This window comes from Epinephelus lanceolatus, chromosome 5 (assembly GCF_041903045.1).
Source record: "Epinephelus lanceolatus isolate andai-2023 chromosome 5, ASM4190304v1, whole genome shotgun sequence".
Lineage (NCBI taxonomy): Eukaryota > Metazoa > Chordata > Actinopteri > Perciformes > Serranidae > Epinephelus > Epinephelus lanceolatus.
The window spans coordinates 20,162,136-20,174,407 of NC_135738.1; the positions used below are offsets into that span (position 1 = coordinate 20,162,136).

Below are 12,272 nucleotides of genomic sequence, written 5' to 3' on the forward strand. Positions count from 1 at the left end.
GAAAATGCGACTAAATAAAGGGACTTTTAGTCAGCAAGCAGCCGCCACTAAGGTCAGACAACTTGTGGGGGCAGCTCACCCTGTGACCATGGCAACCACAGTGAGGAAAACTTTAAAGTAATTAATTACTGAATTATAGACATACATTATTCTCCAGCAGTGAACAAAGAAATCAGTGAAGAGAAACAGTCCAGGAGCAACATTAGCTTCAAAGTGTGATTATCTGGTCAGGGGCCAATAAACAACAGTCATTAGTTAGCAAAAGTTTCTGTATTAATCTTTTCATGCTTGTTTTGTGTCTTCTAATTTAAAGCAGTAGTTTGACATTTTAGGAAATACACTTTTTCACTTTCTGGCAAAGAGATAGATGAGAAGATTCATACCACTCTCGTGTCTGGCAATTAAATATAAGGCTGCAACCAGCAGACGGTTAGCTTAGCTTAGCATGGAGACTGAAAGCAGAGGGGAAACAGCTGACCTGGCTCTGTACAAAGGTAACAAAATTCGCTGACTAGCACCTCTAAGAGCTGTTTCTGACCAGTGCAGTACAAAAATATGTGGTAAGGAGATGCAGAAAGTCTGTATGCAAATTTTCCACGACAGCTACACATGCTGGTTCAGGTGCAAATTATCTGTGTTGCCATGTTCTATTTTCCTCAAACGAAAGACATAAATAAATTGCTTATTTTCCTCCTAAATAGTGCCCATGTCCACTACACACAAAAATCCTATCCAGACAGTGTCTAAGAGGCTTAGGTTACATTACCCCTGAAGTTGGTACTAATGCTAGCTGTTGGGGCTAACCCCTATCTGTAAACAACATGTAATGTTTGCAGGCATATCAGTGACTACCATCTTCATAGTCTCCCAGCTGCTGGGCGATCTCATGCCATATGTCGTCCTTTATATGGTTGTTGGGGTAGTTACTGCAGTGTTTGTAGTACAATATTGGGTGTTGAGGAACCAAATTGATATGACGCTCCTTCATTTTGGCAGCAAGTTGACCTCGAGGTATGAGCTAGAACAAAGGATTTCATCATACATACAGTATATTACCACAGGCTGAAATCCACTGAAATCGAGGTCTTACTGATGAAGAATAACTTGTATTCTCTCAGTCTTTATTTAGATGAAGATTGAACTGTTCTACGCGGACGTGGAAGAATTCATAAGAGTGCGCCAAATCTTTTCCTTGGTTGCTGTGAAACTGCTTTAAAACGGCTCACTAATTTACACCTTATATGTAGTTTGCTGGACCATAAAAAAAAAAAAAACAAAGTGTGAAAACTCTGTTTTACAGGAGGTAATGTGCCGGACTATTTCTTGGTTGGGAGCAGTTGCTAGGCAACCAGCAGAGACTCCAGGGAGTTACAGCCAAGAAATAGGCTTCATTGATTAAGGTTGCAACGGCAAAATCGGTTTCAAAATCCATAAGTGATGCAGCCTGTGAGAGACCTGAGACCACTCTTTCTCCTTCATTTCATTACCTTTTCAACTCATCGCTGCTCTCCGGCAGTGCCACTGCTCCAGATGCAAAATATCGCACAATAACATCGTGGCTCTTTCCAAAAAACTGCTGCCGGGTCTGAATAAAGACAAAACTAAGGCTGACAGAAAAAAAGCCATTTCTTTAACATGAAAAGGGATATAGATTATTTTACAAGTCTACATCGTCATCTCTTCTCTTCTCCCTCTCTCAGATCTACCTATCGTGGAAGAGTGGACCAGCGGAGGTGAAGCACTGGAAAGACATGCTCGCTCGGCCGCGTACTAACGTCGCCCAGTGGCACGCTCTCAAGGCCTGATCGCACTGCCCAGCTTCCTCCATGGCCCCTTCCCGTCTCCTACTCCCCCTCCTCCCTCCCCTCCTCCCACTCCCGTCCTTATGCACAAGACTGACTTGCTGCCAGGCTGCGAAACACGGGTACAATTAGCCATCTGCTCTCTTAAACCTTTAAACTCTTTTCTCTTTTATTTCAAAATCTCTATTCCTCTCTGGCTCTTCTCACCTCCTCTGTTCCCTCTCCTTCATGCGGCCGTGTCTTAGTTCCTGTGTCTCACCTACTTTGCCAATGGTCCCCCTGTTTCTGACTGTCTGTATGTCTGTCTGTCCTTATGCACTTTGCCTGTGGAGGTCTGATGTTCAGTTTCTTTGTCGACCCCTTGGTTCTGAACTGCACTGCAGCCCCTGACCCATTAATGGTGCCAGTCCCATGGGATCACAGAGAATCTTAAGTAACGATCTAATCTCATATAATCCTATTGTATGACTATTCCAGGTACACAATACTATACAGTATGTACAATATGTACATATACATATTAATATATTAGGCGAATAGATTGGCAGAACTCCCCCTATACACATGACTAATATACAGTATGTTATCCATAGCCTGTCTGCTGTTTCCCATCTCTCCTGTCTCTTCATTTGTCGCCTTGTCATCTGTCTCAAGTGTACAATATCCTCTCCCCATTTCAGTGCTCCCTCCTTTTACTCAAAAGTGGTTTAATGTTCAGCTCAAGTTGTGGAAAGCAATCAATACTCGGTGTTTGATGAATCCAGCTGAACTCAAGATGGAGTTGTTGATACTGCTGTCTCTTTTCTCCCTCCTCTTTTTTTTCCTCTCTATGCTCTTTATCTCCTTTTTTCCTTATTGTTCCCTCTTTCTCATCCTCTGGCACAATATTAGTGAATCCAACCCTCTCTGGACCCCCACCCTCTTGTCGTCTGTGTGCTGTGGGTGCTGTGCTGTAGCTCCAACAAAAATAGAGATTAAAAAAGAAAAAAATAAACTGAACTTTCCGGAAACTGGGAAAGCGGGAACACAATAAACTTACGAAACGGATCGCTCCTGATTTTTCCAGACAAAAAGCCCTGATGTGGAGAGAGAAAAAAGAAGATGAAAAAAAACAACAACAACAAATCCCCCGTGATATGATGATGTCATTTTTCACAGCATCACCAACTGAGGAAAACAATTTCAAATCTTCCAATTTTAAGGTGAAAACAGAAGCAAAAAGGTTGCGCTGTTTGTGCACACTTCTGTCTGTTTATTGATGCTATGAATTCTTTTTGCTGCCCTGTGCTGTTGTCTTCTGCTGATGGGGGTCAACCTCCAGTTTTGACTGTATGGTGTACTGCGTTAATGTGTGCCTGCCGCTGAGTGTGTGAGCGTGTGTGTGTGTGTGTGTTCACAGGAGCAACACAATTCAGACTCGGCAGAAATCTTCTTCTCTTTTCTCTTTCTCACCTTGTGCTTTTCTTGCTCTTCTTACTGCCATTGTTTCCCCCGTCCTCCTTTACTGCCCTGCCTTCTGAACGAGGGCTCAGTGAAGTTCTATCTGCACTTTTTGAAAATGTAATAACAATAATAATGATGATGACAGTTTTGATGATGATTATAGTACCGGTGAAAATTAAGGGAGGAGTATCTGAGAGGGTGAGCGGCAGCTGGGGAGAGGAGACGTCTGCTCTATGATTTCAGGGTTTGGAGATGAGGTGGAGGACACAGAGGATGGATGTAGGGCTCTCATCCTCCTCTTTTTGTTCCTCTGTTTTCCTCAGTGTACCTGTGTACAAGTGTGTGCGCGTGTGTGTTTGTGTGTCAGCTACCAGACTCCTGGTGGCAGGCTGCTAGTGTCTGAAATGTCAGGTGAGGATGGAGAGATCAGGCTTGTCACACGGAGGCCAGCCAACACAGTGGTGCTGTTACACAATGTGTTGAACAACAGGGAGCATGGTCAGAGCTCTAACCAAGAGTGTGGATGCTCCTGTGTGAGTCTATGATGCTCAATAATTGGTGTATATACATCAGACCGGCAATACAGCAAAATGTCAAGGCTGTGCTCCCTATTTGGGAGATAGAAAGCCGCAGATCCTGTAGATGTCAAAGCAGTTTGACGTGTGTTTTATTATGATTCAGACACGCCTGTATGCATTTATTTCTTGTTAGACAAACGCTTGTTTTGTAGACATATCTAATAATTGTTTTGTGACCGAGCCTGAACCTGAGCTTTCTCAGTATCTTAATAAATTCAGGTTGATCACTGTCGTGCCCCTTCAGCCTTCCCCCATCAAAGTAGATATATAACCAAACACAGTGGATGAATATTGCTTCAGGGGTGGAGGATGATTGCATCTGTTTGTCCTACAAAGACAACTGACAGCAGCAGAGAGGAGAACAGTGATAGCAGCAAAATGTTTGGCTAATTGTGGCAAAATCTGGTTGGATTAACATAGGTTGACGCCCATAGTCTGTTGATTTGTTAGAGGCTAGAGAGGAGCAGTGAGAATTGTGAATAATACAAGAGCGTAAAGAGAGTCTTCCTGGCTGAACATTCGCTAAACCTAATTAGATTGAATCACCAGGTATCATGAGCCTAAGTGTTTTCTGTGATAGCATTGACTGTATAAAATATTGGACTTAAGTACAGTGATGTCACCCACTGGCTTGTGGAGTTGTTTTGAAGCCTCGAGATTGACATTTTGTTCATCGCCATCTTGTTTTTTTGGAGCCAGAAGTAACCATATTTGGTGACAGGCTGGAGCTGTGGAGGAGCGAGGGGAGGATCTGACTGAGAAGCCAAGGAAACTATCAGCAGAAAGTTTGTCACTCAAAGCGGCCCACCTTTATGATGTGTAACTTTAAGCATTAATAAAATGTAAACTGGTGACTTGTATAGAAATTCGGTCCCCGTACAGTTGCGATGAACAGGGAAATTAGCTAAAAAGACCAAAACCAGGCTGTAAATGTTTATGTCTGCTGTGAAGTTGGAGGTCTGCAGGGATTGACTGGCTTCTGGAGCCAGCCTCAAGCAGCCATTCAAAGAACTGCAGTTTGTGGCTTCACTTTTTAGCCCTGGAGGTTGTCATTTGGTAAATACTCAACAGTTTGATCCAGGCTGAGATTTAGTTGGAGACCATACTGTATGACTATATTGCAGTAGCCTCCCATTCCAGCTTACATTACCTATCCATCAGTAGTAACTGTCCCTAACAAGCATTATTTAGCGGTTTACCACACTGACAATATTCAAGTCTTATTGTTCCTCCGATCTCAGCGTAAACATCTTGGTTAACTCCTTACACAACAGCTAATCCGCATTTCCTGTTTCTAACGAGGCCATCTTTAAGTTTCTGTCATTGTTCACAGAAACTATAAACGACAGTGTATCACAGACAGTTGTTGTGATATTAGATGATGGTCCGATCTGCTGCTGTGCGATACTGTAGAACCAGATTAGACATCTCTTCCCTGAGTGCTTGAGAGCACCACAGAGTGTACCGGTAGATGCTCTGCTTGTCGGGCACATTCAGCTCAGCTCGATGTTTCTGTAACGTAAATAAAACAAAGCAGCAACATGAATACTTCAGCCATTAAGAGCTGCTCACACAGACGTCTACTCTTCCTTAGTGTACACTCGACGGTAACAGTCTGTCTGTCTGTGTTTTCACATTCATGAAGTCCTCTGAAGCATAATCCTGTCAGCTATTCTGGATATGTTGTTAACTGGGGCAGCTTAGTTTTTATGTCTAAATGAGCATCCACCTTTCAATCATCGCTCGTGTTAGACTGACTTAGCAAGCAAATATAATCAGTTGTTTGTTTTGGAGCTGAGGCATCACTGCTTCCTTTGTAGTTCCTGCTAACTCTGGCCCCATTAAAATCCTTTCTTAAAACAGTGAGAGCCCTGCCATGGGTTTTATTTTCTGTTAGTATCTTGTGCTTTTGTGCTTGTTTTGATATGTCATAACAATAACCTGATCACCAGGAGAGAGATTGTGTAACTGTAGTCTAACGTGCACCAGGTTCGTCCTGGTCTTTTGTTTCTATAAGCCGGTCCGGGCAGCACACTGTGTGCTGTGAGTGTGTTCTGGACAGTGTGTCTTGTGAGGCTTGGTGCTGGCTGCTGCGATGCACTGATCCAGTCCAGCACCCTTCAGAACAATTGGCCAGCCGTGGAACAGGGCCCACTGTTTTGACAGCCACTGCCTGCAGTGTCACAGCACATTACACTCCCATTAGGTGGTCAGAAAGGAGCAATATCTGCTTTCTTGGACCTGTGGGACTCGCTATTTGCGAAGGTAATACTGGCCAAGAATAAAACCAAAACTATGGAGCGCTCTCATTAGTAAGCACGAAGAGGATGATGGACAGGGATAAAGGCTCGTCAGTCAAAACGAGGGAAATAATCAGTAGGCTGTGCGAAGCTGTGAAAACCAAACGTGGTTTGAATGTGCAGGTGTGCAGGTGATGAGTCAACACAATACCTCTGCTATTTCCTTTCACCAAGATTACAAGTAGCTGTGATAAATTGCCATGCTAGGAGGCTTTACAAAGCTTAGTCATCAGTGACCCTGTAAACTGGGGGATATGGCTTTATTTTTAGTAACATGAGGCACAGTGTGATGTCGCTGATCCTCGAAGGTAGACTGGAGGGCTGCAGGATTTTACTGAGTGCTTCGGAGTACAGACTTCTTGCTTGATAGTTCTACTTTTAAAAAGTTAAATAGGACGGTCATCAAATAATTAGCCTGTGACTGGGCAAAGACAAGAGGTTACTGAGCTAAATGGAACAGTGAAATGCTAGAAAATGTGTTTCTTTGTCATTTTATTACCCATTGTGTTTAGCTGACATTGGCCTCACCAGACCCCAATGCTGTGTATGTAAAAAGACTAATAACGGCAAAATTAACCATTTGTTCTCCTTTAAAGTGGCTAATTTATCTTTTAACAATACCAATGTATCAAATGACAATGGACGAATGTGAAAGTGGTCACACACACATAGAGAATTTAGCTGAATCTGCAGCTCTCCTCGGCTTTTTAGTGAGTTTCAGCTCATTGTTTAGCTATCCGGCCCACAGCTTCATTGTCTTGGCTCACTCTCACCGCTCTTATAACTTTATTTTCAGTGGCTTCAGGCAGCTGATTTAAGTGGAAAAGCTCTAAAGACCCACCACGCACTACCTGCTCAGCAGCAAACAGCAGACAGACACAGTTAGTGTCTAGCTGGTGAACATAGTGGAGCATTTAGCAGCTAAAGAGCCAGATATTTCCCTCAGGAGCTAGTAGAGACCAAAAACAAATAAAAGAGAGTGAATATTGGACTCACATTCATTGGGTGGACAGAAACGTAACTCCAAATGAATGACATCTACTTTCATAACTGCAGCTGTTTGCTGACAAGTTTGTCGTATCAAAAATGAAAATGTGATGATATGTCAGTTAGGCTTGGGCAGTATCGAGGTATTATGGTATACCAGGATATAAGTATAACCCCCAAGATATGATTTTCAATACCGTCAAAAGTTCAGATATTCCTTTGTCTATTAAACTGATACAGAGATGCTGTATTGAGGCGAGGTAGTGCACAGCACACGCCACCAGGGGTCAGTCTCTACCAGTGGAAAAGGCAGCTGAGCTGAGAAAGATGGCGAATGTAAGTGTTGGGGAGAATGTTACAGGACTAGTGAAAAAGAAAAATGCCTCTGCCTCTGTTTGGGAGTGTTGCCTCATGTAACTTTATCTTGAGATGACTTCTTCCCACTACAAAATGATTTTATTAAACACATCATCTTTGTTCAATCCACAGATGTATCAGTATCCGCCATGGCAACAAGTTCCATCAGGTCCTCCAGCAAAAAGGGTGCTTATTTCCTATGTATTCATTTTTTGGTGGGCTGTAGTATTCAAACTAGGGGTGTAACGGTACACAAAAATCTCGGTTCGGTATGTACCTCGGTACACAAGTCACGGTTCGTTTTTTTTCGGTTCAGTAATGGAAAAAAATAGACAACTATTAAATATCTTTTACTTATTGGTAACCTTATTAAAACATACCACCACAGCAGTTAACTCTTTTTACACAATTTTTGAATGAAACAAATATATAAAATCCTGCTTTTTCACATTGTTTGAATGAAAATAGAAATATAAAAGTGAAAAATAAAATCCTGCTGTTTTTTTAACACATTTTTTGAATGAAAAATATAAATATAAATTTCTGCTTAAACAGTTTTACTCAATTAAAATAAAAAGTATAGTGCAGCTGGTCAGCTTTAAAGCCTGCTCAGATTCAGTTTCACTAGGAGCTTACTTAGCTTTCCCACTTTGTTAAAGTGCAGTAAACAAAACATGCTTATATCTAAAGTGCAGCTTAAACAATTTTACTCAACTCCAATGGCGTTGGTTATTTCTTTAGCGTGATGGTCAGGGAAAGGCTCTCTCTTTTTAAACGACGACGATATCATAGTTTGCACCAGATTGCTTTTTCTAGTCGTGCCGTTTAACGTTCAAACTCGGGTGGTGTCGCTTTAGATGCGTTAGCATGTTAGACGTGTTTCCAAGTACATACCCGACCGCTGTTCTGCAGTGTCGGCACACTGCTTTTGTCTTGTCAACTTGTTTATTTCCATCTTCGTATCTTACCCTGAAACCAAAGTGTTCCCAAACGGAGGACTTAAGGTTTGCGGGTGGGTCTTCAGGTTCGTCAGGCTCACTTGCCATGTTGTCAAAATGCGAGAATGCGCTGCACAAAGTGAAAGCGGAGATTTACGGTCGGACTCGGTCCGTCACTCAATTATGTCCGTCGGGGAACTAGATATTTTAAATGGTTCGGCTTGCAAAAACGGAATTAAAATAAAACAAAATAAAATAATATCCTGCGCCCAATAATTCGGTACAGGGTCATGCCGAACCGAAAGTCGCGTACCGAACGGTTCAACACAAATACATGTACCGTTACGGCCCTAATTCAAACCCAACAGGACTTGTTGTTATAGACTGATGGCAAGAAGCACAGCATTGTGGGCTAGATTTTGACATATAACATACATGCTACAATGACTTTTGTCACAAGTAGCTCAGCTTTTACTTTACACAAATACCATCATATATCATATAACCTGGTGAAATATCAGGAAGGTAGGAAGGTATGAAAATACAGATAGCGCCCAAGCCTAATTGTAGGTGATGTGTAACTTAATTATTGCAATTTTAAATGTTATTCTTGTCTTCTAGCTTTATTAAAACCTAATATTTAGATAAGTATTTAAGTGCTAACCCTTCGCTTTGCCATAAACTGCATATTTGATAAAAGGTAAAAAAAAAAAAAACCTCAGTCATTTCCATAAAATTAGGAGAAGTCACAAAGTATCAAGCTGATAAAATAATGTTAAAGTTTTTAGGGTGAAAGGAAGAGCTGGCGACTTGTTCTGTTACCTCTAAAAAGTGGCAAAAACAAAGTCCTCCGGTGTGACTGTATTATTGCCTTTACGCTCATAAAATTCAGTTTCTGAAGTTATTTACTTTTGGAAACTGCGTGTATCACAGTGGCGTATGATTCATCACAGAGTCTCCAGAAAGTTGTACTTTCCACAAAATAACCAGAAGTCTCAAACAGAATGTTCTCTCATCCCCGGCAGTCAAACAGCAGCACCATTAAAATGGATGGTGAGCTCAGAGCCAAACAGTATAAAGGAGAAAGCTATTTCCAAATCCCTCTTTTATTATACTGCCACCTGTCTCACACCTCTAAACGTATTGCGTTGTGTTGGCACCAACACTGTCAGCAACGACCTTCAACAATCCTGAGCTCATGAATACAGCATGGCAGCATTGCAGATGCTACCAGTCAAGACTTTTCCTTTCAGACTAACTCCACTCTGTGTACTTGCTCTCCTTGTGTTCGGCCTCCGCTCTGTCTTTCATCAGTGTTTCATTCCCTGGCGAAGCCAACTGGTTGGTGCAGGTGTGGATAATTACTGGTTGATTACTGAGGTTTAATTCAAGGAGACAGGCACAGCCAACACTGCCCACAACTTTGCCACTGAATAAAGGCTCTTAAAATTGACTTTTCAGTTAAGTAAATGACATTTTTATTCAGTTTATTAGATTTCTCTCTTGTTAGCGTTCAATCTGTGGGGTTTTGGAACGCTTTCTGATCACTATTTCCAAGTTTTCTGCAAATGTATTCAGTTTTAAGCACAGACAGTTTGTCACAGCCATGTTAAACATTATGCCTGTTAAACACAACCCAATCGCCAGTAAAAATATCAACATTGTACATTTCTGCACACCATGGATATGTTACATTTGCATGTTATTGAGCAGCAGATACTTTAAAACTTTGAGTTTCACCAGTGCTGTGGTTAAGGTGTGGTTTGGTTTAGGCACAAAAACACTTGGTTATGGTTAAGACAAGATCATGTTTTGCTTAAAATACCTGGTTTTGGGGGCACAATCCTGGCAGGAATAGCAGGGACGTCTCTATAAATAACATCTGCTTTTCTTGCCGCTATCCCGGCTTTTCAGGCGCTATCCCTGCTTGAAAAACAGCGATGTTTCAGTAAAAAGCAACCACTATTCGTGCCACTATCCCCACTTAAAAAGCAGCAATGCCTCTGTAAAAAACAACCACTTTAATGCCACTATCCCAGCAGGAAATGCAGCGTTGATTAAGTAAAAAAAAACAACCACTTTTCATTTCACTATCCAGGTCAAAAACACAACAATATCTCTGGAAAAACAGCGTTGGTTGGCCACAAAACATCCACGTTAGTTGCCTAAAAAGCCGCTGGAAACACAGCAGTACCTCCCTAAATAACAACTGGTTTTGTTGTCTGTTGGTCTCAAACAGGGGTCTGCAGCTGGGCAGGTGCCTCGCCTAGGCAATACACCATCCACCATCCCCCCTAAAGTCAGCTCATACACCACATCACTTTAGAAACACTGATATGATGCATATGAAACATAGAAATGTAATCGTGGTTCGCAGAACCATACATTTCTTCTGCAAGACATCAGCATGCAGCCATTACCACTGTTAGCATGCTGACATTAGCATTTCACAGAGCTGTTAGCATGACTGTAGACAGCTGGATATAGTGAGGAAGAAGATTCATCTCCATCTTCACTCAGATATTTATTCAAGGGATGGGTGTGTCCACCCCAAATTTATCATTGTCACCTGCAGCCTCTTGTCTCTGTTTGCTTTCTAAATAACTGAAAGCTTTATTGGCTGAAGGGGTCACACCTGTTTGCCAAGGGATTAGCAAGATATTCTTCTGAGCCTGGTGATATTGTTTGTCCTTGTCATACTCTCAGCCCGTTCCTTATTCCGCAACACTAGTTTTCCTTGATGGATATGGCTTTCTTAAGATGAGTGTCAATGACTCACTGAATTGGAAAGGTGCCTGCTTTGCTGTAGTTTGTGTGATATTAAATTAAGGCTACACTGTGCTTTATGTCTTGTGTGTGTGTGTGTGTGTGTGTGTGTGTGTGTGTGTGTGTGTGGGTTAAAATCAGGCTGTAGTAATCTCATCCTGGAGGGATTGCAGTTGATGTTTTATTCTGCTGAATCATATTATGACGGCTGAGTCAGCCCAGAAGTCTTCTGGGTCACCTTTGTCATTTGTCAAGTCAGTGTGTGAGTGTGTGTGTGAGTGTGCGAGTCTCGCCCTGCGCAGACAGACCTCACCTCCCCTTACTCACCCTTTCAATTTTTTTAAGCATCTGGTGAAAACCAATGTGACTTCTCCCAATCAGGGTTCAAGTAAGCATTATTTGAATGGTAACAAACACGAATATGAAAAACAATAATGAGTAATAATATGTTTTTTTCTTTCTGTTCACATTTGACTGTTGGTCAGTGTGTATGTATGTGTGTGCTTGGTGTTCTTGTGTTTGGTTTCTTTCTTTATAAAAACGTGATAAGAAAATTCTTCTGTTTTTGAAAACTTTATGTAAATATCGTTGGTGAAAATTAACATTTGTTGTACGCCGAGTTTTCATTTGTCACTTGAACTGATGAAGAAAACAATGATATTGATGAATAACAGTGGTGATGTTGATGATGCTGAAGCTGATTATACCTGCCCTTCTTGAATAAGGGCTTTTGATGTCCGCTGTATTTTTGTTGGAGGTGTCGTGAGGTCGGGGCAAGAGAAACAAAAGGATGGAGTGATACCCGACACATCCCAGGCCCGCTGTAGCAACACTGCCACATACCTTTTTACCCCCTTTCTCATTTTCAGGAAACAGAAACTGTAGTCTGTGTTATTTACACCGAAAAAACATCTTTGTATTTTTATTACAAACATCAAAAATGGAGCGCTCCTTGGCTGCGTGAGGAGACTGTTCACCTCCCTGTGGAGTCAGTCTGCCCCGGTCGCTTGGCATCACATCTCGCCCTGTCTGATAGGCTTGGGGATTTACTGTAATGCCATTGTGTTAGACAGGATTGGCCCTGTACTGACACTGATGATG

General features: G+C 41.9%; 1 protein-coding gene across 8 annotated transcripts in view; it reads left to right on the plus strand.

Annotated features, from left to right (window-relative positions):
* syt7a (synaptotagmin VIIa) overlaps positions 1–12,272 on the plus strand; it is a 114,672-nt gene that overhangs the window by 98,644 nt on the left and 3,756 nt on the right. For 4 of the 8 annotated variants that reach the window (XM_033635192.2, XM_033635193.2, XM_033635194.2 and 1 more), the window contains one exon: positions 1,701–2,796. In XM_033635192.2, the coding sequence (XP_033491083.1) occupies positions 1,701–1,805 (105 nt within the window). In that variant the 3' untranslated portion in view covers positions 1,806–2,796. Of the gene's footprint in view, positions 1–1,700; positions 2,797–12,272 lie in introns of those variants that run through there. The other 4 variants (XR_004502114.2, XR_013491616.1, XR_013491614.1 and 1 more) reach the window with 2 other exon arrangements.